Here is a 25,286-nt window from a genome sequence, read left to right on the forward strand (position 1 = left end):
GACCCTCTAGATTTGCCGTAAAATTGTTGCCTTGTGGGTAGTAGCCTTTATAGGCTTAATAAAACATCGGAGCTGTTAGCCATAGCAATCTTGCTAACAGCCAAAGGTAAGTTATATGTACATACAGTGGTATTTGTTAAACATATTTAAAAAGAATAGTAAATATTTTCATCAAGACTTTACATTTGTAGCATAAATTCAGCATATAGTCATTTATTTTGCCGTACATTTTCATCTGAAATTATGCAGCCGTTAGCATGTGTCTTATGATTAGCATCTCGGTGAATCAATTGCTGTGTCCGAGTAATTTTGATATATCCGGGGGGGGGGGGTCACCAGAGTAAAGACATGTAACACATGAAGTTTGAAACAATCTGAAAATAAAAAGTTAAATAAATAAATAAAAATAAATTAAGTAACAGATTATATGCCTAGACTATCTTTAACTGAGGCATAGTTGATAAGACTAACGACTGTTATGGTACCTCAAATATGGCCTAATTTATTAATATTATTTTTACATTTATTTATTGTTATTACTATATCAACAATAATGTTATTAATAACCACAATACACACTTCACATTCCTTTTTCCCCCCTTTTCTTTTTGGTAGATAATAAAACTGGGCTATTAATGAGCAGAGCAGGCTCTACAATTTGTAGTATTTTATGTAGTAAAAAGAAATGTATATAATGTTGAATCGGAAAATCAACAAATTAAGTTATTTCAGTAAAACGGGTTTTATCTGGTTAAATAAAATAAAAACACAAATAATTTTGTATGAAAGTGTATTTGTTAAGGGTGTAATAATTTGATTCAATTCATGTCATAATTAATGATCTCCCAAACGATTCATATTCAACATTTGGTTCATTTTAAACGATCCGATTCACTGGCCTGGTGTCAATCCATAACACTTTTAGCCAAAGAAATTAACCAGTGTGATTCAGAGATAAATACCTCGATACTGAAAAGTTCAGGTGAAGTTTTCCAGATTCCTTGCAAGATAGTCAAGTGTAAACAAACTACTAAACAAAAATGAAAATAGGTAACATCATTAGAACATCAAATCACACTGTATGGTCCCATGCCTTCTTAAAATTCAAAGTGTTTCTACACATTGGACTGAAATGATGGTTCCATCGTTTTTTTGCTGACATCTCGTGTGTTGTCCGCTGTGATGCTACGTTGTATTCAAATGAACATACCGTGCTTCAATCCAAATGGTATTTTCCAATATGGATTACAGAGTTATCTAATTTTGAAACTATTTTAAAACAGTTCTGATCCGATTCGATTAACAACTTACCTCGGACAGATCGATCTGATTGAATCGTAGGAATAGAAATCGATTCATCGCTACACCCCTAGTATTTGCTGTAATATACCGGCAGCAGTGTTATTAAAGTTACAACAATATTAAAGCCTTTTTTCCCTTCCACTTCTAATGTTGCTTTCTGTACTCAGTTATAAAACAAAAGTTACCTGAGGGTATCACTGATCTTAGGTTTTTAATAAGTGGTCTATTTTAACGACTGGCACTTCTTTTATTTTGCTTTAGGGACGGTGGTTAAAACTGGCTCAACTGAATGAACGAAACTACTCCCTTTTGTACTCAAACAATCAGTCACAGTGTGTACATCAGACACATTGTACACCATCACTTTGACACACATTTGCACTCATCCCCTCCCTCCTCAGCCTGGAGGGTCACAGAGTCGTTTTATGATAGTAGCCAATCCTATCAGGGATCATTTAATTCTCCAACAGGATTGATAGGAGCCTAGTTCAATTGTGAGAGAAAAAAGATCTGTTCTATTAAGAGATCAGTGACAAGTGGAGACCTCCCACTTAACTACTTTTGTGTTTGTTGCACGCAGTGTGTGTGTTTCTGTGTACATGTCACTCATTTTCTTGCCCATGCCGAGGGGGCAGAAGCAGTCGCAGAGGAACATCCACAGGTCAAATTAAATATCAAAGATAATTTAAAAAGCATTGACAGTGCAATTTGTCCACACTGTGTTATTGCTCTGACCCCTATTAGAGTCAATGGAAAGGTTCATTGACAGCTTATCAAGGTGAATCCTCTAACTGCAAAGGAAGCGGCATCTAACAAGGAGAGAGGAAAAAACTCTACAGTCATTATCAAAAGCATTAGGCTAGATCCCAGTGATTCTAACGCATTAGGGTTTAATGCTCTGGCCTATTATATCCTCTGAAGCCATTTAGCAGAGGTTATGTAGTAATTAAGTGGGAAAGCAGAATTTTACTGCTTATTAAATAGCCTATTCTATTAACAATTTTCCGCTAAATGTTTTTAATATCAATTACTAGGTGAAAGAAGTCCAGTGGGATGATATATTTGTCTTGAACTTGTGCAATGGAGGGCAGTGCAGATTCTGGGACTCCCCCCACCCACATTGCTGTAAGTAACAACTTTTGACCTTGTGAAAGAACGTGGATGCCGTTCATCATGGGATTAGTTTAATCAGTTTTAGTAAAGATGCTTGTTTTCTGAATGATATGTGCTCTCTGGAGATGTGAAGTATGTATTTTGTTGAGTCCGCATCTCTTTTTGATGGCCTAAACAGTTGTTTGGTGAGTATTGTTGTGTTTCAAGTCAGTGCATTGTTTCTCCTGATTCAGTTTTCTGGGCCTGCCTCAGAGCCGGAGCTGTCCTGGTCTAGCTCTCACAGCCAAACTGAAAGTGAAGGAACCATCTTGCTTCAGCTGCTGGAATTTAAAACCCACCTGCTGGAGGTTGTAGAGGAGCTGCACATTCGAAGGGTATAAAGACTTTTCCAACGTTTGTTTTTACCAAACCATGCTTTATGCTAGCCAGTGGCCAAAATGTATTTTTTTTTACTTGGCAGGTAGATTGAAAAACAATCTATTAAATCATAATCTAAACAATATTTTTTTACCAGCCAAATTGTTACACAGAAAAACCTTAGATGTTTTATTTTACAATACGATATTATGTTGAATGCAAACAGAGTAGAAGTTACATTAGGGCTCCACAAAATGAGGAAAACTTGTAATGTAGGATATTAGTAATCAATATTGCCATGACAATATGACTTGTGATACATGAATAAAAGCAAAACAAAAATTGAATCATTTCCATTTCACAGCAACAGTTTTGTTTAAATGAATGTCAACATAACCTGGAAAAATCCAGTCTGCTTTATTTGGTCCTGATCGAGTCCTGAACCTTGTGTTTGGTCTGTATTCAAACTGCCCCCTAAGGGGACTTTCCTGCTCCGGACTAAAGTTTGTAAACAAAACCATGTGACTAACAATCTCTTCACTCATTAGTCAGGAATTATGAGGGCGGGGCAAAGCAACTAGATGCAGAAATTACGAAAGTCCAGCTCTTTTAGTTCATTCAAACTAACTTTATATTTCGTTCACAAGTTTTGAACGTCTGTATGAACACTTGCTTTTTTCCGGTGGAGGCATGCTGCAGCATGTTACTGGCAAGAAGACGGCTAAAAAAATACACTAATAAGTGTTTATGACATATAGATTGTTGGAAAAACAGTAAGGAGCAATGTGTATCACATTAGAAGTTGTTTTAATGAGCCTGAATTCATCCCATCACATTTCAGTAAGTTGCTGTGTCTCATGGTTGTGCTGTTATGGAATTTTTTTGAGAGAATTCTGTTAAGGAACTACAAGGTAGCTTTTAGGATGACGTCGGGCACATGCCATGTAACAAGAAACAGAAAAGCATATAAGAAGCGTTTTCAGGGGTTTTAAAATAAAGGTAATAAAAATAAACAGCCGGACCCTTTTTTTCTCTTTGATAACACGACAATCGTTGCTTTATATTTTTCGCGGCTCATATGTTGCTTCATTCCTACTCTGTTTACGTTGGCTACGGTGGCTGTTTTGGTTCAGTTGTTCCACTAAGGGGATGGATTGTATGAAGCCTGAAGAATCTCTAAGTAAACCGAAGCTCAGTCTGATTGGAAACGAACGGAGACCACCTCCAAAAATGGGTCAGAGAGCTGCTCCTGGTATCAGACCAGGGTTGGCTTGGGTATTTTCAGACATTAAATTTGTTCAGGATTATCGGGGGAAACAAACTCTGGATCACTTTAAGGAGACCAAATGTGTCCAGTCTGAATACACCCTTCAATCTAGCTCCAAATGACCCACGTCTACATGGGAGGCGGGTATCTAACAAAAAATCCATTAGATTGGTAAACGACATGGAGTGGTCCATCCAATTGGTCAAATGCGTAAAGGGCTCTATCACATTTAATGTAACCATTTATCGCATTTTACGTCGTCTTGTGATGCACATATCAAGCAGGCGGATATCGCAATAAAGATACATTTTTAGATTTATTGTGCAGACCTTGTTACGACATAATTAAAACAACTTTATTGTATTAAATAAGCTTTTGGCAACTGGCGAGTGTTGATTTCTAACCCTGATGCTGAAATATTTTAGTTTTAAATATTTTCTTTCTTTCTTTTTGATGCCACTTATGGTTAAAACTGGAATTTTGTGTCACTGGTGATGCACAACACAATTACAGAAATACTACTAACAGGAAGTTCAACTAACAGAAAAGCTGTTTTTGAATACTGAAACAAGATACAATGAATTGCGTTAAAAGGGAAAATCAGCCTATGAATTTGCTGAAATGAACACACTAGCATGTTTGATTCAATCCAATATACCGTATTTTCCGGACTATAAGTCGCTGCGGAGTATAAGTCGCACCCCTTGCCAAACTATGTAAAAAAGGGCGACCTGTAGCCCGGAAAATACGGTACATCTTTTTTGTTGACTTTTTAACCCAGCTTCCCCTTATGTTGACTCTTTCCGTTACACCTGTCCCCTCTGCCTCTAAAATCGGAATGAAACGTCCCTGGGAGACAGTAAAATGCCTCTCTTATGCTGCTGACACGCATTTATAACACACGGGAATCAAAACAAACGACGACTTCTGTAAGAGCTTTGGATGCTCTTCGTGAACATCCTTTTTTATGTCCTTGTCACCACAGGAAAATATGTGATTTACATAGAAAAAGGAGAAATGAGTTAAATCGTTTGCATCTGTTCACACGTGGACTAAACTTTTTAAACTCTAATTGACATCAGTAGGCTTTAAAGTTTTCAGATATTTCATATATTGCTTCCAGGATTGCCCAATCCTGGTCCTCAAGATTTATCACCCTGCATGTTTTCCAGCTACACGTCTTGCTGCCGGTTACCTGCATCAGTTGTGTTCAGTCAGTCAGAAATAGGAGTCACTTGAGTGAGCATATCAGCAGAAAGCAATGCAGAGAGATCTGGAAAATGGACTGGGAGATGGATCTTAAGGAGAAGGATCAGACATGATTGGGAAGCAGAATAATGAATGCAGTTTCACAATGGGAAATGTAACCTTTAAATGGTAAATGGCGTAAACTTGTAAAGCGCTTTTCTAGCCTTCCTCGAAGGCCTAAAGTGCTTTACAGTCACAGTCCCATTCACACACACATTTACACACTGCTGAACACTGGCACCAACCTTCCAACAGAGGCTCGGTGGGGTTCAGTATCTTGCCCATGGGACTCTTCAACATGTGGAAGGCAAAGGGGGAATTGAACCTGCAATCAGTTCTGGAATATGATCTGGTTAAGTAGAAGAGTGGACCCCAACCCCTGGGTCATTTGGTACCGAGCCGCACAGAAAAAATAAAATAACTTTCGAAATTTCTAGATCTGAAAGATGTTTTATATTGAAAAATTGCCCGATTCTCTGTTACATCCGTCTATGTCTCTCTTGACGCGGGCCAATTCGCTCGTCTCGGTCACGTGATAGGATACCGCTAAAATAAAACCCAGGAACCTGCAAAATTATTAAAAAAACAAATGTCTTTGGAAAGTTTCTTTGCCAAGTGGTAAAGGCCCAGCCAGGAGACAGAAGAGGAGCCTTCCACTTCCAAAAAAAGAAAGCTACATTTAATAGACAGTATCAGGAGTCCTACTTAAAATACGGATTTATCCCAACGGGAGTTTCCTTCGCACCATTCAGCATTGTGGTGAGTTGGATTTTCCATGCACTTATTTTGAAGGCACGTTTAAATGGTATAATAATAGCGACCAGGGAGTGTTGCGGGCAGAGGGGACGTTGCTCATGTCATAATTCGTGTTTATTGTTATTTTTAGAAAATACCACAGTTTTCATGCAAGTCATTATTTTGTTGTGCTGTAGTGTCGGTCACCTGCACGTTTGGTCTGCTGTCTGAATTCTGCAGGCTGCAGGGGTTACTGTCAGAGCTGGCATCATAGGGAATCAAATCAATCCCCTTTGCCTGCTTTGGTCAAAATAGGGTTGAGCACGGGTGTTTCTTTTTGCCTACAGGTCTTTTCATCTGGCAGTTATGTTGTTTCACCCTTAGTTATTTCTTCCTGTTGTTTTTACTTCTTTTTAGAACCATGAGTGTGGGAAGGGGAGAGGATGATGACACCTGTGTGATGTACAATGTTTAGCATGTCAAAATAAAAGTGCAGAGTACATCTTATCACATGTCTCTGCCTTTATTGTAGCGTTGCTGGAGCGTGTGTCCGCCACATATAACATGTCCATGAGATTTTTGCCAGACATCAAACCGGTCCGTGGCGCATAAAGGTTGGGGACCGCTGAACTAGACGGTGCCAGGGGAACCGAATCACAAAGCAAGTTTATGAAGGAAATATGTTAAACTGTTGGAGATAATCGTTAATCGCTTTTTATGAGAGTCTTCCTTGAAATGCTGTTTAGAATATGCAAACAGAAACCTTACTAATTTGCAATTGAAAAATTTAAAAAAAGAATGTATTAAATCTGAATTGTTTGACAGGAACATGTTTCATTTGTATTTTAGCAGTGTGTTACATGTGTCTGAACTGCTTAAAATGGCAACAGTAGTGGCTTGCTGTTTGGCTAAAGAGGAGTTGACTCAGATAAAGATAATGGAGTAAAGTCATCTGGCTGTCTGCATCAGAGCATGCTGGTTTCATGAACATTATCAGTCTGGGGGTCACAATAGTCATTTAGACCTTGACCAATAAGTACAGAGTAATTTTGTTTGAGAAGAACTAACCACAATAATAAAAAGCATTCTCCCCTCAAGCACATACCTTCAAACTAAGAGCACTGTCTGTGTGCTTAAAGGTTAGAGGGAGAAAAAAATTGGATGTTAGTCGTTTAACTTTTATTGTTATTGTCATGTTAACTGGAACACAAACATGAAATGATGTCCTTGCTTTTCCTCGGGCGGAGAAGCACTTTGTAGTTGTGCTGTTCATAAGGAGGTTGGGGGTGGGGGGGTCAAGAGGCAGGAGGATGTCATGGTGGTGCCGGACATTCCTCAGCAGGTCAAATTCCAAAGGCTTTGTGTTCCTTTTTTTTTTATTTTTGATCTAACTTCACTTGGCTCATCTCTGAACTCAAACAGAGGAGCAGCTTTTAAAAGGGACATGAAGTGAAATAATTTAAAAACAGTTAAAGAATTATTGATAGATATGTACTTATACAATATTTTCTTATACAAGATATATCTGTCCATATGTATGAATATAAAATTAAGTTGTGTGGGATGCATTTGGTTGTGTTGTGGATTAAGATCTCAGCACAACCAAATGAGTGTTTGTATTTGAGAATGTGTCGACGTTTCCATGTGGGAATGTTTCTATGTACTGAACTCTTAAGTTGCTTTGGAGCTGCCACAAAAAAGAAGAAGCACAATAAAGATGAACAAAATCATAAATAGGACGCACTGGAGTATAAGTCGCACCTTATTTAACCAAATACAATACCAAGAACAGACATTTCATCTTGTAGGCAGATCATAATAAGGGAAGAGATAACAATAATAGAACTGAATAAATGCATGTTACACTATCGTAACACATTGATGCTTATTTAGCATTATGAAACATAGAAGGAATCTAGTCACATATGAAGGATTATTCCGATAACCATAGAATAAAGAACATGCTAACAAGTAAACTAAACTTATAATGTCACTTCAAATACCAAAATCAAATACCAAAATTCATCCTCTGTGTTGCTTTGGGAAAAATGTCGCCAAGTGTCGCTTCTTCTTCTGTTTTGCTGTTAGAAGCAAATACTGAAACACACTTACAGTGCCCTCTAGCTGTTGTTGCTGTTTAACCCTTGTGCTATCTTACATGACCCCACCCTTACATTGATGTGTTCTCCCTACCATGACAAAGGTGGATAAAGGTGGAAAGATTTCATGTACCGGTAATCCATGGACACCAGTGAAGATCAGAAATCCTTGAAAAAAAAAGGGTCAGAGCACTGTCTAGTGGGTCTACATGACCCAACTCCCAATGTTAAAGTGCCTAGGATAGCACAAGGGTTACAAGGGAAAATCACATACAAGTCGCACCCGAAGTCACCCTTCCGACCTAACTATAGAAAACCCCAACTTGTACTTCAAAAACGAGTGCAAACGTTGAGGGTGAATGATCAAAAGTTCTTCCACACAAAATGTTACACCATCACATTCTTATGCCTGGATATTTTCAGATACTTTTCCCGTTATAGTGTCCATTAAATGCAGCCATTCAGAACAGCAATTAAAAACTTGAAAGTTTTATGATGTCATCAGCCCTGAACTGTCAGGACGTCACGCTAAAAGTAGAACATTTTTTGATCTTTTCTTCTCACAATTTCTGATTCAATTAACATGAAATGAACTTTTCCGTATTTTGCTGCATACTTGTATGTTCTTTTAATTTCACTCACATAATTTGTAATTATTCCCCCACCAAAGGAAAAAAACAACCAACACTGGTACCATACTTTAATAGGAACTTATAAAACAAACTGGCTGAGTTAACCTGCTCCCACATGCACATAAAAAAGTCCCTTGCATATAGCAAGCGATTGGTTTTTACCTGCATTCTCCTAGAGAATAGGGAGGATAGGGATGGCTTTCCACAAATATCACCTCCCCTCTAATGTTCCTCTCTACAAAAAAAACACAGACTGAATGAAAAAAAAACTTGCTCCCATGGCTCAACTCCAAGGAGCTATTCACTCAGTGAGGGAGGAGAATATTCACTTTGAATCATGTTAACTTGCATTGCTGTTCATCAGCCATCACCTCGTTATTACCTGCATGATTTAGGGAAATGTCCTCAGCGTCTATGATTTCTTTGAAGCAGTGCTTCTAGTGAAAACGATTTGGTTTTTCAATTTTAGGACGCAGAGGCACGATTTGAAGATCAGACCAGTAAGCTAGTGTTGGAGAAACAGGAACTGGAGTGGGAGAAGGTATGACCTGTACATCAACACTGTAAACTTTTCAATATCGCAATTCAGCACAAAAGAGCAGATCTTTAGCAATACTGACTTGTTGGATTTTTTATAAGGAGTCACTGCAACATCAAAATGAAACAGTCACAAAGCAGCACGCAGAGTTGCTCACTGCCGCTAAGAAGGAGGTGTGCCTTTCGGCTTGTTTTGTTTTCACATCAGAACACCTCTCTCTCAAAATAACTTGTTTTTTTCTTTTCAAGTTTCAGGCCAAATTGCGACACATCGAAGAGGAGAAGGTGCGACGAGCGAATGCCCTCAACTGTTATTCAATAAGTGGGATTGTAAATCTGCTGGTGTCAGCCGTTAGCCTTGGCCTTGAGAAGGATTCTTTTCCTCTGTACTTTGGTCTTTATTGCATTTTGTAAATGTAACAATAATTTGACATTTCAGGGGAAACACCAGGCCAATGCTGAGTTAAAAGAAAAGGAGATTAACAACCTAAAGGAAGAACTAAAGTCACTTCAGGTAAAGGTACACAACACTTTTACACTTTTTTTCCCCCTTGAAGATAGACCAATATCCTCGTTTATCTGTATACATTTGGTCTCTTTCTTAAACACTAAAGATAATATTCCAGCATTGAATTATTAAAAGGGACATAGAGATAAAGAAATGTCATGGTTGATCAGCTTAGACCGTTCACGCGCCGTCTGGCTCAAAGAGAGTTCGTCTGGGGAGGTTTGACAGCATACAAGTGATTTACCGCCATGCCCACGGCCCGCTGCACTTTAACAACCCAGCCATGTTACACAGACAATAAAGGCTCTTTTTGATATTCTATCTGGGAGACACTGAGCGTTGTTTGGCTCAAATGAAGCCCATTTGTGTTCAGTCTTGTTACATGGTTGACTACGATTCCTTAATTTAACACATTTTTACACCGTTGACAGTAAGGACTGCAGAGCTTTAATTGCTTTGCACCTTGACAATCTGCAGAGGGTTCAGTTATTCCACAGTTACGTCTAAATGAACCGTTATGATCTCATTTGAAATGCAGTTAAAATTCAAGTAAAATTCATAATAATAGTGGAACCTAATGCTGCTATTATTAGCATGAATTTTTATCGTTCATTGATCAATTTTGAGCACATTTATAACAGCAACATTAATGTATATTTTTTAGATTTTTAAGATTACAGTAAATTTTTGGGGGTTTAGGCAAAAAGGTGATGATTTGTTTTCCTTGTCAACCTTGAATTTATAAATATGTGTTATTGTAAAGGTGCATCTTGATTGGCGATCTTTTTAGGTGGATATTTGGTTACAAAGGGCAAAAATAGAACGCCTAAATAAAAATGTGTTTTTTACGTTAACTTAAATAATTATGCAGTTTCAACCCAAAAGGCAATGTTACAGTTAAGATACTTCTTATTATTTCTTCTTCTTGTTTTTTTTGCTTTTGTTTTAGTGAATCATATTATCTTCCTGTCTTTAATAAGCATCCTAGGAAATAGCTGTCCAATTTTTAAAATCTATTTATATTTCATTTTTAGTACTATTCTTGTTTTTATTGGAAGCAAAAATGCTCATTAACCTTTAATAAATAAATCAAAAAGGTGGCTGAATTCCAAAACCCTCAGTGGAAAGCCCAAAGCACTTCTGGATGAGGCAACTTTCCAATTGTTAAACCAATAATTTTAAAACTAAATACATTTAAAACAATCAAAATTTACATAGAGTAAAACGCTCATTGATTTCACATCATGCCCCTTTTAAGAGCTTCTCTATCGCTTAAAAGTTTGAAGCTGAGTTAGTTGTAAATGTCACAGCTAAAGAAATTATTGAGAAAAATTAGCTTTTAAAAGTCAGCAGTTCGATAAGTTTACGGTGGATCAATTGCCAGACTAAATCATGGAAATGCCAAACAAAAGCTAAAACTGTCAAAAAGAGGAGCAAGTGTTTTTTAAATGAGAAACATTTTCTATTGTCTCTTAAATGGCAACACATTCTCAGGTGATGACTAACCGTCTCTTTTGCTTGTTGTTACACAGTTGCTGAAATACAACTTAGAGAAGAAATCAAGTGAGCTGGTAAGGGGGGAACTTTCCATTTATACAAACTGTTGACATAAGTTTGGGGGGAGTAAGAAAAAATAAAGGAGAAAAAAGAGGAACCGGTGCTAAGGAGGGATAGGCTCAGAGAGACGAGCTCTTGAGGAGTAGCAGATAGGGAGTGGATGACACTTTGAACTGCCAGCACAGCAGGGAAAATATCTCTATTAAAATATTTTATATCTGTTCCTCGCTCTGTTTAACCTTCTTTGCCTCGGCAGAGGGAAAGGGAGTCAGGGCGAGCTGGTGGATCGCAGAGTTGGAGAGCTGAGCACAGTGAAGCGGGAATGAGAGAGAAGGGAGTGAGAGGGGGGAAAAAATCCACTCAACTTGATACAGACAATCAAAATTTAATGGTACTTGTTCTTTGAAGCATAAACTTGAGTTGGCTTCAGCTCATGGAGTGAGGCGCTTGATGTGCTCAACTTTGAAAACATTCTCTACTGCCTATTTTATGATGAGCTCACAATTATCTCAGTAACGGGACAGAGATCTATACTGAAGAAAAATAAAACAAGTTTTATATTCATCTGTAAACATTTCCTTGGCAGCCAAAATACATGAACTTTTAGATGACCACTAAGTGTACCTGAATATTTTTGTGGATCCTTTCTCCCACCTGTGCAGTAATTATTGCTCTTTCCTTTTGGCATAGTGTGATGAACTGAAAGAATGGGGATCAACTGGCTTTATTTCCTTTTTTATGATTACCAGTACTTATTGTGTCTATTATGTCTAAACTGCAAAAACTGCAGAAGTGATAAGAAAAACAAAAGTCATAGACAATTAAAAGTCCTGTTGCATTTCACGGCAGAAAACGTTGTTTAATTTTAGTTTTTTTTAAAGATCCACTCCTATGAAAATTGTGTTTTTAAGAAGCTCTTGTGGCATTTTCCTAATGATGAGAGACATTTATAAAGAAAAGTTAAGATTAAAAAAGCATTTCTGAGTATTTCTTAATTGTAAATTGGGAGCAGACAAAAAAATTGCAGTTTGAAAAAAGATCATAGAAAACACTGGACGGGCCAGAAGCTCACTGCTCTGCAAACAAGAGCCACAACTTTCTAAGAGAACCTGGCTGCAGACAAGACATTATTAGCTGGAACCAGAATTTCATGTCTCTTACACACACACACACACACCCATTTCGGACGAAAAATACTTTTATTTATTTATTTGTTCATTTTTTCGACGAACAAGACTTATTTAACTGCGACCCTAACAGTTACGTTTTTTTTTCCAGTTTAAGCTTTAAACCTTTAACACTGAAGATGTCTGTCAGAACCTACCATGCACTTTGAAATACCACAACTCCTAACATGATCAACAGAAATCATCTGATTCGCAGAGAAAAACTGCTTTGCAACGCTTCTTTTCACCGGTGTGCAACACATTACTAAAATAAAGTGTTGCATACCGGGGCAAAGCCGCTTTTCTCTGCGACAGAAAACGCTGATTTTTGTTGAAGGAATGTAAACGGGTAAAAGGGTTAACAGTTTTACAATCCGAACACTTTTTGTTCATATCAATTTTGAAAGGAATTAAACGATTTTCGCGTTTTTTGCCCCATTTAAAGCTCATCTTGCATACTAAAACTTTTATTTTGTACTGCAGGTCGTAACTGTTTATCCCACTTTCATAGTTTTAATAAAAGGTGCTACTATACTGAAAATGTGGAATTTCCGCTTCCAGCGAATGATGTCTTGGCGCCATCTTGTCTGCAGCCAGGTCCCCCACCAACTTCCTGCCACTGTTTCCTGGTGATCTAAACCAAGAACCTGCTGTGTCTTACAGAAAAATGACACCTATATTCTAACATCTTTATCCTTGTCTACAGAAATTTTCTGGTCAAAGCATTTCTTCACATAATTTACTTTCTGTGGTTTTTGAGACTCCCTCTATATTTCAGCGCGCTCATTCATTAGGGTCTCATTGACCCGTCTGCAGGAACAGAAACTAGCTTTGCAGAGTCGGACAAAGGACAGCCACCTGAATCAGCTGGGGGAGGTAGAGAAGAGATTCAGCGCTCTTTCCAAACAATGCGCCATGGTCAAGAAGGCTCACGAGCAGCTGCAGCAAAATGGTAAAACCACTAGTCAGCAGATGGAAACAGCAGGAGGATAACAGCTCAAAGGGCATTTTGAATTCAAATTGCAGTCTTACGGTTTTTTGTTCCAAACTCCTGGAGACCAGCAGAACGTTAATTCCTACAGAAAGCTTCTGCCACTTCATCTTTTTCACTTTATCCACATCATCGGCTTGGAGTGCAGATCTGGGTTACGGGCAGAGGTCACTGTCACGTTTGTTTAAAAACTCCTTCAGGAGAATTCATTGAAGAATAATCTGCGGCTGTAGGAATTCTCACGGGTCCGCTGTGCACACTGCTGCAGTGAACAGGCTTGATGTGAGCCAAGACAGAATTCCCACACCACTAGATTATCCATCTTGTTATTCTCCTGCTTAGTAACTTTCAGCTCTTTCTGCTCACTTATCTGACACGCTCTCCTCTAACTGAAGTGGTTTGTTAACAAAAAGCAGTGGGCGTATTTTTGAAACATTCCAGTCTTTTTCATAATTGATTTAGTTCAACGTTTCTCCTTCTGTGTTCTTCTTGTTTTTATTCATGTACCTGAGCTTTGACTTGAACATGTAGCTGTTATATTAAAATGTTGGGCTGCTAACATTATGGTTGCTTCTTCAGCTGATGAGGCCATGAGGATAAACCGAAAACTGACGTTTGCCAACCAAAAACAAGAGGCAACGATTATGTCTCTGAAAAAGGTATGATTTTCAAAAAGAAAAATGCTCATAATATAACTTGTTAGTATGATCATGCCTAATATAGGCTGGATTAAATCCTCAATGTGCTCTGAATGATTGCCTCACAGGAGCTGGACGAGGTCAATAACAAGCTTATTAAGGTCAAGATGACATCAGTCCGCTATGAGAAGACCCACAGTCAAGCAGAGGGACAGCAGCAAGTGCAGGAGCTGCAGCAGAGGCTCATCATGGTAAAACCCTCCATAAAGTCAAACATTTCAAACCCAAAACCAAATTTGAAGACAAAATGTGCTTCCTCTTTTTTTTTCAAGGAAAAAGATATAAACAGAAAACTTGAGAAGGAAAATTTAGCAGAAAGGGCAGAAAAGCAGGTAAGAAACTAAAAAAACACAACTTTATTCTCTTTAAGAATTATAGTTGAATGTAGGATTCAATGGACTTTAAAGTTTGTGATTGAATCATTTAAAAATCCACTCAGTTGAAAATGGTGTTTTTGGTGTTTTTAACATGTTCTTGTGGTGTTTTCTGGTGATGGAGAACATATATAAAGATAATGAAGCCCAAAAGTGCATAAATTTTTTTTTAATCGTTGAGAATCAGGAGCAGGCAACTGAATCTAAACTGTACGACTAAATAGCTCCAATGTTGCTCTCCATTGTTATTGAACTGGTAATGTTAGGTTGGGGGTGTGAGGGGCTTTAAGCTAGCGGGCGGGAGAGTAACAGGGAGGGAAAGGAAGGTGGGGTTGCTCTGCACCAACGCGCCGCCCAAAACTCAGAGATGAAGTTCTAATCAACTACTGCCGCTCTGAAGAAAGTATGTCCTAGAAAATGACGAAGGTTTTTGGGGATTAAGGGTAAAAGTGGCTTCAATATAAACAAACAACCACTGAGAATGTGTTTAAAAAAGCTTAAAAGATGAGCGGAGGGGGTCTTTGAACCAATTTCAACTATTTCGTCTGTTCATTTGTACAGGAGATGCTGAGGTCTCTGCAGCGAACACAGGAGCTGCTGCTACGGCAAACACAGACAGTGAGAAGAGTAGAAATGGAGCTAAAGACACAAACAGAGAGGTTCCAGGTCAGAAGATTTGCTCACAGCCCCTCAATTTTACTTTAAAACAGAAGGACAAAGGGTAACCTATAAAGTAAAGGTCGGATTTTTTTTTAGATTAAATGTGTGTTTTCAGTATTTTGTATTTATAATTTAAATGTAAATTATAAATTATAATTGCAGAACTGTTGACACATAAATCTAACCTTTTAAACTACTGTACCTCATCACTTACACTTGACTGCTTTCTCGTCCTTATTGTTTGTTTAAATTATGATTATCTTACATTTGAATTCTTTAAGGGTACAAAGCACTGACATGAATACCTTTAAATAAGGATTACATATCTACAAAAAACAATAAATACATGTCTGTTGTTCATGAATATGGAGTTGTATATCACAACATTCACATTTGTAACAACAGGCCTTTCCCCAGCTGAATGGGGGCCTGGGTGCTCCTTTGTTTACGGCCTTGCACTTTATTGTTCTCTTTTCTGCTCGGCTTCCTTTCTCATTTTAATTCTCACATTCATTCATTTATTAACATCATTATCAAAATGACACAAGCCAGCTGATTTGTATAAGCAAGAAGTCCTCTTCTTCTCCCTTCCCTGTTTCAGAGCCTTTTGTTCCTGTTAAATAAACGTATAAAAATATTTAGTATTGCATTCAAATCCTACGGGTAATTAATTTTACTGCAGGCCCTTCAGCACAAACACGAGGTGATGCGTGAGCAAAGCAAGGCGATGCAGGACAGGCTGGCCCAGCTGAGCGAGAGCTTCACGGCTTCCAAAAGCCGCTGGGACAAAGAGGTCAGACAGAACCTGGAGTTTGTAGACAGCGATGATTCAATATTTTCTAATGTTTTGGGTTGTATGTGGAGGAAAAGCAGGTGTTTGACTTCTGTTTGTCCATAAACAGAAGGATATGTTTTTGGATCAAATCAAGAATGAGCAGGAAGACCGACAATCAGTAGAAAAAGCTCATGAAGTCCTTCAGCAGAAACATTCTGAACTCTCCAAAAAGGCTAAGTGTCTGGTTCATCGCACAGACAAAGAGGAGGTACACGGCTCTTCATCAACAAGAAAATAACAGCATTGAATGATTCAAAATGTTGCCTCCTTTAAACAAACTGAAAATTTTAGATGATTTAAGCGGGGTATGCTTTGAGTGCTTTTAAATTAAAATGGACCAACACTTCACCAATTTGCTGAGTAAGACAGATGGATGAAACATAAAGACAAGCAAAAAAAAAGTGATAAAAGTGCAAATGAAAGGCCTCACGCTCTTCATAACTTCGTGAACAACTCTGTAGACCAGTTGGTGGAGATGCCAAGTGAGAACTGACCAAAAACTCAACACGAAGACAGAAAACTATCAACCAGTTCAAAAATTTTGTAGGTAAATATAGTATTAAAAGACAATTCTGACTTTTGGGGAGGCAAAGGGTTCATTGCAAAGTCATACTTTTCCCTCAATGCGTCATATAGTTAATTCAGCCTCACAATCACAGAGGCTGTCAATGACCTGTCCCGGTGTCCAGGTCAGTTCAGAAGCAGAAATGCTGTAAAACCACAACAATTAGGACCCTTTGGTTAATGTTTTTAAATATATAATGCTTTTTTTAAAATTGTATTTGTTTTAAAATAGATTAAAAATCTTATAATTAATTGATTTGGGTTCTTTTGTGTTCTTTAGAATTTTTTTTTAGGAAAGGTGAAATTTAATAAACAAAACTTTGAGCTGTCTACATTTCAGTCTCAATCTGCTAAATATTCCTAATAAAATTCTATATTTAGAGTAGGTTGTTATTTTTTCAAGTTAGGTATTGTTTCATTTATTGGTGAAACAAACCAGAAATGAACACAAAAATGAACTTAAACCATGAATAAGTTAGAAAAAGAAAAAAATAACTTGAAAATCCTCAGAATCAATTGCTTTAAAAACATTTCAACTGTTTTTTTTAAATCAAAATAAAAGTGATATAAAGCTACATCATTGGCAAGTTACCTCTGTTTTTTCAACAATTCTCTGTTATTATTCAGCTGTTTTCAGCAGAAGTGGAAGGCAAAGGTGAAATCCCTGTTGAGTGCATCCACAGCTCTGAGCGGCCTGACTGCAGCCTGCAGGACCTCATGTCCTCTCAAGCAAATGAGGGGAATCAGAAGGAGACAGAAGCTGCGTCTGCAGCTGATGCCGGAACAACTACAGGTCAGACAGCTGACTTCATTAATACGATTAAAAACAGATCAATTTAAAGAAATAATACTGTTTTACACAAAATAATGCAAACTTAACACTGATGAAACAAAGTATGTGGTCACTGCATTTCTTGCTTTTCTTCTTTGGTTATTAATTTTCTTTCAGAAGAAATGACAGATAAACACCCGCATTCACAACCAGCAACTACAATAGACGACCGGCTCCTCCAAAGTGATGACCCAGTACCGTCCAGAGAGACTAGGACAACAAACAGTATCATCAACAGCTTTGAAGCAGGAGAACAAAATCCTAGTTCAAATTTGATTCCAAATGATCCGAGTGATGCTGCTGCTCTCCAGAGCAATGTTAACATTCAGACTGCATCAAGTCGGAAGTGTGAGAGTCCAGATAAATTAGCACATTTACAGACAAATGAAGAACATGACAAAGAATTGGAAGAAAATGAAGAAAAACCCAACAAACAGGAAGGCTGTAGCTTAGATCATCAGGACGGGGAAGACATTCGTGATGAAGATGTGAAGAATGAAAGTGGTGTAGAAAAGATAAGAGATAAAGAGGCAATAGAACCACAGGGGCACAGAAATTTAGAAACACAAGGAAATGATCAACCAGATGGAGACACAATGAATGAAGTGGAATGGAGAGGACAGACGGCCCAGCATGCACCAGACCAAAAGATGGTAGCTCAGGCCGGTACAGATGTGACTGAGGACACGGTCCCTCTGCAGGTCAATGAGCCAATGGCTGAAGAGCCGCCTCGCTGTGAGCTCTCAGAGGCTCCCTCTCAGAAAGTCACTGACAATGATTTTTGTCATTTTAATGAGGAGCACCAGGCTGATCCGGAAGACGGTCTTCTTAGCTCAGAGGAGCCTCAGCCTCTGGGCCACGATGCCGTCCAAACTTCATGTGAGAATTCTCCGTCACTTCACAATCAGTCGGTTTGCCAGGAGTCTGACCAGCCTGCGAATGAAAATCCACAGAGGAAAGCAACAGATTTTCCTACCGAATGTCAGGACATTTCAACGTACTCACATCTAAATGTCACACCGTTATCGGCTCACTTTCCCATTGAAACGAGGCGAACGGAAGCTGGAGATTTTTCAGACACTGATTCCATCGTGAAACACGTCGACGAAGCTCAAGTGCATCAGAAGTCTGAATCTGTCAAAATAAACCCATCTAAAGCTGAACTTCAAAGCCCGTCTGAGGATGCCGATCAGAGGAAAGGACATTTCAATGTGAAGGCATGTGAAAACAGCACCTGTACAACTGTAAGCACATCCGTTAGAACATGCTGGTTAACAGAGGAGGCCGCGTACCACGACCCTGAAGCACAAACTGGACGATATGAAAAGCAAATGTCAAACGACACACCCAAAGACGCAGCGGAAAAAGAAACTCACCCAAAGGTTTCCATCCATTCCAGTCACGAGAGCAACAACTCACTGAAGATCAGTGAATCTTCTGTGGCCGGCATGAAGAATTACAATTCTTTATTTGACTGGAACAAAGCTCGGATTAAAACGTTGGGCTCTCGAGAAAAGCCAGATCTACATCACTTGAGACAGGTATTTCAAAAATATATATTTTCATAAAATTCATATTAAACTCTCTGTCGAACCTTATCTACTTCAACTTTTGTTAGACTTCTAGAGTGTTTGTTCAAACATTTATTCAGTAATTAATTACATTGATTTACAACCTGCAAAATGTCATTGTTTCCACATAATACATAAACAAGAACATAAAGGAATCCAGTTTTTCAGACATTTTTGTGAACAACAGCAACTGTAAAATGCCTGTTTTGGCATTTTAATGCCTTTATTTCTGTCCACAGGGAGGCTTTTTTTCTGGACTAAATTCCGTCGGATCTGACGAGATTCAGGCACGTCAGCCTGTCTCAGCATCCCTGTTTATCAAAAACAGGCAAAGCAAAGGTGATGGCGGAACGTATATGTGAAGAATGCAAAGTAGCGCTGTTGAATGCTTGGGATCAGCTGACGGTGACCCTTGTACTCTGTCTGACAGTTCCCCTGGTGATGATGAGAGCGTCAGACCTGCTCAGTGCCTCCAGTGGCTCTGCAGACGCAGCTACCTCCAGGAAACGACATGAAAGAGAGTGGGAAGCAAAAGGAAGGATTTGCAGTGAATCCCCAGCAGGAGAAACTGTACGTTTTAAAGAAGTATTAGGCTTTTCGTGAGATAACTTACAGATGCGAGAAGCTGGAAAAATATGTATGGAAATAGTTTTTTTTTGCTGTTTTTTTAACTTTCCTTTGGCGTTTTTCTGATGATGGAGGAGCTATGTTAGAAAAATTAGTTCCAAAATTGCATTTCTGGATATTTCTTAAAATCAGGAGCAAACAAAAAATAGCATTTGATAAAATACTTTTTTTGTGACGCATTGGGCCATAAACAGAGAGCTCTCAGCAACGGGAAAGGGAAGGGGGGCGAAGTTGCTCTGCGCATATGGCCCCGCCCACAACTCAGAGCCCACTTTCTACTGAACTCCTGACGCTCTGCAGAAACTATGGCCTAGAAAATGACAGCTTTTTGATATTTTACCTAAAAAACACATCATCATACTTAAAAGAGCACTGGGAAGATTTTCAAAATAGATCAAACGATGATTTGAGTCTGACTTTTAATATTGGGCGGCAGTGGTAGAGCAGGTTGTCAAATTACCGAAGGGTCGGCGGTTCGATCCCCGCTCCCCCCAGTCAGCTGTTGCTGTGTCCTTGGGCTAGACTCTTCACCCTCCCTGCCTTCAGTGCGGCTCCACTGGTGTGTGACTGTGTATGAATGTCCCGGTTATGGTCAGACCGCAAAACCGGCAGCCACGCCTCTGTCAGTCTGCCCCAGGGCAGCTGAGGCTACATCAGTAGTTACCATCACCAAGTATGAATGAGGAGTGAATGAATAATGGACACATTGTAAGAACTTTAAACACCAAGAAAAAGCGCAGATAAATCTAATCCATTATTATTATTGTGTATTTGTAAATTATCCTTAGGGTGAACCAGTTTACCTTTAAGTCATGGCCTTAGAGCTGAATGGCTTTATTTTTTTGCATGACTGCATACCTTACAATGAAACAAATGGATTGAAGGTCAGTTCTGGTCCTTAAACTCTAAACTTCATCATTTTATAAGTTGTCTCCTAGCGGCCCTCAGGGGAAATGTGTGCTGGAGCTTAATGAGTATGTCAGTTGCAATACATTGACATGTTCCTGAAGACCTAGACAACTCAAAAGTATTTGTGTAAACCTTTTTTTTGAATGTGGGTAACGGAATGCGCTAACAAATATTGAGGAGTTTTGGAGCTGGTTTTCTCTTCTGAGGTCACGTTAAGCCGGGTGCTGAGTGAAACGACGGAGCTGATGTACGTTGAACCCACAGATGCTTCGTAACAGCCAGACTGAGAACGAATGACCTGTGGAGGAAAAACTACCTAATGATGCTTGGGGTTCCTCTCCTCTTTCACTTACTCAGTCATTATCCGTCGCTCTCTCCGTCTTCCGCTCTCACTTCATCATGTGTCTCTCACTCACCCTTCTCCACTTTGTTGTTATTTCTCTCTTATTCACTTTCATTTCTTTTGTCACCATCGGTGCTCTGTCATTCAGTGTTTTATACAATCCAGGTGCCGGCAATTGAAGGAGATAAAGCACAAAATGCCTGAGGTGCAGCGGGAGGAAAGACTGCTCTGGTAGTTCAACAACTGCCGGCGAAGGCTAAAGCCTTCATTTTTGTCTGTGGGAAACACTGGAAAAATGTCACGCAGAGTTCAGGCTGACCCAGCCGTCTCTGGCCTACCTTGCATTTGTTTGTCAGTCACCGTTGCCTTTCCACAGGAAGTACAGAGGCTGGAGAGGATCAAATCTTGTTTATGCTCAAAATATTATGTTTCGTTTCTTAAAATACATGTAGATAAAATTGACTCTGTTATTGAAAGTAAAACCCCCCCAGTGGTAAAGAGAAAAGGAAGCGGCTGGATAGCTCAGTTGGCTGGATGTCGGCCTGGCACGCAGGAAAAAGCAATGAGGTTCATCCAGCGTGGGTTTTGCGCTGCTGCCCAGACTGTGCCTTAAAATACAGGGCTGTGTCATGAAGGGCATCCGCCGTAAAACTCTCTGCTAATCCACCTGTGCGAATCTGATTCGCTGTGGCGACTTCTGCCAGGATGTGCCAAAAGGTGAACCACAGCTCTAGTCCCAAAACAGACCTATTCTATTCATTTTTTTTAAATATTGTGCTGAACAATAAAAGAAACCTCTTCATCTTCACCTTCATTGGTTGATTTTCAATTAACTTTCATTCATTATAACTCTGAAGCACTTAGCATAAACATTGATTTATACATAAAGTTTGAGTTGATTAAATTTGATAACTCTTGAGAGCTTGAAGTGTTTGCAGGGAACACTGGAGGGGAGGGGTGGAGGGGGTCTTCATAAAAGGGGACCAATAATTCAGTCTATGTATTCATGTCTTCATAGAAGAGTACAGCTTCCATCAGCCGTCTCCAAGATGTTTCTGGAAGTGTTGGCAAACTCCCACTGCAAAACGTACCAGAGTAAGTACAAAAAGTAAATCATCAACACTCCAAAAAATCTCCATAAACAATTCCATGTTGTCATTCTAATTGACAAAAATATAATTATATGATGCAAATTGACTTCCACAGTCTATAATATTCTAAAGAGAAGAACAGCAACCTATTTATTTAGGGTCCTTATTTTACAGTTTTTTATATAAAATTATTTCATATTATGAATGTGAAAATACTGTCTACATCAAAAAAGGAGCAAATCTATTAAAAGAAAATGAATAAAAAGCTAAATTTAATTGTTTCGTATTTTAAGTTTGTCTGGTCAGTGGCCTAAAAAAGGTTGGACACTATTTACCACGGGTTTTTGATATCCTAGACACAGATTTCTGGTTTCATGAGGGGTTTGTCCATGAGAAGGGAATGAATAAAAATGAGTTGAACAAAAACTACCAACTTAAATGACCAACAAAAAGACTTAAAAATCATTTAGTTAAAGGAATTCAGTGATGCGATTTTTTTTATTTTGTGTAGTGTTAGCTCTCTTTTGGCTCCCTTTACCCACAGACTGCTCAACTCTGAAGCTATTTAAGGGGAAAAGACTAGAAAGCAGAGGTTCAGTAATTGTTGGACTAGAAATAAAGGAATGCATCGACATCTCTGTTGTCCTGAGTGAAAGGCCTTTGTCTCTTTGTTTACTAATGCATTTTACTTTTAAGACAAACACTAAATGAAATGAATGATTTCTGCCGTAGTCCTTTATTTCCAAATAATATGAGGAGTTTATACGTTTTAACATTCTTTCATTCAGGTGTAGCAGAGCTTCCACCTCAGCTTCAGGCCTGATTTCAGGACCAAAGTCGAACCCGTCCTTCTCTCTGGAGATGGAGAACCAGCAGACATTGTTTCGGGAACAGGTCTCCAAGATTGAACGATTCCTCAACGCAGAAAGACTCCGAACATCTAAAAGACAACGAACCGACAACTGACCCATCGTTGCTCGTACTCTTTAGTAGCTAAAAATGTCGGCAACGTTTGGGAAGGTTTTAGTTTAACTGTTTAGTTCTGACTCACATTTTATTCTTGAATTCTATTTCTTATTTGTGCCTCAGGTTCTAGTTTCTAAAAATCTTTGTATATGTTTAAAAGCAAGTTCGTTTTTTGTGGCAGAGTTTTCTATATGTCAGCTGAAATAGAAAATGCTTGTTCTTATAGTATAAATGGTTAATGTGATTTCATTGTTAAATTAGATGCAAAAAGTGTCAAATCCACTCACACCATAAGTTCATATCAAACTCTGAGTTCTGTAAATTGTTTCCCAGATATTTACTAAGAATACTGCAAGAAAAATCTGTTTTCAGTTGTGAGTTTGACTTTAAAACTGAAGTTTACAATTACTAATTATTTATAGCTGAGTTATTGCAATGAAATACTAGTTTACATGTCATTTCTCGGCATACAGCAGATTAAACAGCTCACTGTGATTACATACAAAGGCCAGGAACAATTAACACCCTAATTAAAGCACTAATTGTGTCTCAGAGGGGCGCTAACTGTGGAGGCACCTTTGGTCTGCGCGGTGTTGTGTTCATACAGCTGCTGCTGTCAGAAAGGCAGACATTTGTGTTTAAACCACAACCGGTTTAACACTAATTAACTATAATTTAGAGAAAGAACAATTAACAGTAAACATTCAGCCTAATTTACAGAAATCAATTAGTGAACATTAATTAACACACTTTAACAGCCCTCTCATTGACTTTATGTCCCCTGAGTGGAACATAAAGATTATGCAGCAGCTCGCCGTACACCTGGATTACTTTGATATTTACCGTTTGGAGGTTTCTGTACACTTTTATGCATTCATTCACTAAATCATCTCAATTTTAGATGAATGCTAGTGAATTCTAAATGGATAAAGTAAGAATAAATCAATACAGTTGCTACAAAACCATAATAAAGTTATTTAAACTTAACAAAAAACGTATTACAATCATATTTATTCTTCACACTATAATAACTCATTCTATCATTATTACATCTCATACATACTCTTCTGATTGCAGCTCATGCTTAGCAACTTAAATACATATATGGAAAATACCTTACAGATAAGTTAGGAAATGTTTGTCCTTGTCAACGACAGTGAAGCTGCAGCATGAGGGAGTAAAAGCGGAGTATTTCTTCAGTTATATTACAGTAAAGTAAAATTTAGTTTTAATAAACGAATTACTATATTTGTCTAAATATTCAAATAATAGTGTCATAATTAGGTCAACCAAACTCAACACTATAGGTGTAGAAACATTTCACTTTGATAGCGTTAAAAGAAATTTAGGAGTTTGGGACACTAGGATCCAAAGCTACTGGATTTTAAAAAAGGACACCAACAATAGAATAAAATTCAGCTTAAAAACCAGAGCATCTACAGTGGACCCTGTTAGCCTGATGAGACAAAAACTCCACCCCCTTTCTTAGTTTGAGCTTTCACAAAAATCCTCTTCTAATTTTAAGGACGCAGACTTTAATGGCAGCACAGGCTCTGCGTTTGATCCATCTTACTACACTTACTGATAATGAATATGCTCGAATGTTAATGTCCTCATAAAGAAATCCGGAGCAGTTGATGACTTAGACCATTGCTGCTGACCCTTATCCTCTCCAGGAGGAGGGGAGGAGAGGTGGAGGAGGTGCGAAATATAGTGGAGTTAATTTTACTACACTTGTGCACACAAACACATACAGGTTCTGTATTTTCGCAGTTTCGGTTTCTCCTCTGGCTTTATTGCCAACACCCACACACTCCCCTCATATAAAGTGTTGGCTCTTTGAAACAGCCAATTACCCTCCAGCTGGGGAGGATACCTGCTTTTAATTACTGCTCATGGTTTTATATGGAGAGTAAATAAAGAGATCGCTGACATTCACATTCCATCGATGCGTCTCCAGGAGCTACTGCAGTGTTTAGGTTTTATTCCACTTTTAATCCTTCATAGATAGCAAAACCATTTTGCCTCGTCATTGAAAAAAAAATAGTATAAATACTGAAATTGGTTTTAGTTGAAGTCCTCTCAGGTATACTCTGAGGTGTTTCCTGCTTTTCCTTCAGTTTAATTCTGTTGAAATAATATCTTGAACATTTGTCATATTTTTTGGACTATAAGTCGCTCCAGAGTATAGGACTCAAAACAAAGCATAACAAAGAAGAAAAAATAATATACAAGTCACACTTTTGGGAAATGTATTTAAAATAAATGTGAGCCTATTTATTAAAAAAACAAAAACATATATAA

The 25,286-nt window shown here is 38.4% G+C and overlaps 1 protein-coding gene across 5 annotated transcripts; it reads left to right on the top strand.

Annotated features, from left to right (window-relative positions):
• ccdc73 (coiled-coil domain containing 73) lies at positions 1-25,189 on the top strand. Of its 5 annotated transcripts, none has more exons than XM_020704150.2 (21): positions 1-106; positions 2,337-2,427; positions 2,649-2,789; positions 9,223-9,294; positions 9,393-9,464; positions 9,540-9,575; positions 9,730-9,810; positions 11,331-11,369; positions 13,338-13,473; positions 14,092-14,171; positions 14,279-14,401; positions 14,483-14,542; positions 15,146-15,250; positions 15,927-16,037; positions 16,147-16,287; positions 17,271-17,436; positions 17,593-19,016; positions 19,286-19,385; positions 19,477-19,616; positions 21,944-22,020; positions 22,805-25,189. In XM_020704150.2, the coding sequence occupies exons 2-21, from the start codon at positions 2,383-2,385 to the stop codon at positions 22,980-22,982; spliced, it is 3,327 nt and encodes a 1,108-aa protein (XP_020559809.1). In that variant the 5' UTR covers positions 1-106; positions 2,337-2,382; the 3' UTR covers positions 22,983-25,189. The 5 variants fall into 5 exon arrangements, with proteins under 5 accessions (XP_020559809.1, XP_020559810.1, XP_011474629.1 ...); XM_020704151.2 differs by having other exon boundaries at positions 17,596-19,016; XM_011476327.3 differs by having other exon boundaries at positions 9,730-9,804.
• Positions 25,190-25,286: the final 97 nt, after the last annotated feature.

The sequence above is a fragment of the Oryzias latipes genome, chromosome 6 (genome assembly GCF_002234675.1).
Source record: "Oryzias latipes chromosome 6, ASM223467v1".
In the NCBI taxonomy this organism is placed as follows: Eukaryota; Metazoa; Chordata; class Actinopteri; order Beloniformes; family Adrianichthyidae; genus Oryzias; species Oryzias latipes.

What these genes read in the sequence shown, in the direction of transcription:
- ccdc73 (XM_020704150.2), top strand. Translation starts at nt 2,383, where the DNA reads ATGGAGGGCAGTGCAGATTCTGGGACTCCCCCCACCCACATTGCT. An exon ending in TGCAGCAGAGGCTCATCATG is followed by an intron (nt 14,402 to 14,482) that starts GTAAAACCCTCC and finishes TTTTTTTTCAAG; the next exon opens with GAAAAAGATATAAACAGAAA. An exon ending in AAAGCCGCTGGGACAAAGAG is followed by an intron (nt 16,038 to 16,146) that starts GTCAGACAGAAC and finishes GTCCATAAACAG; the next exon opens with AAGGATATGTTTTTGGATCA.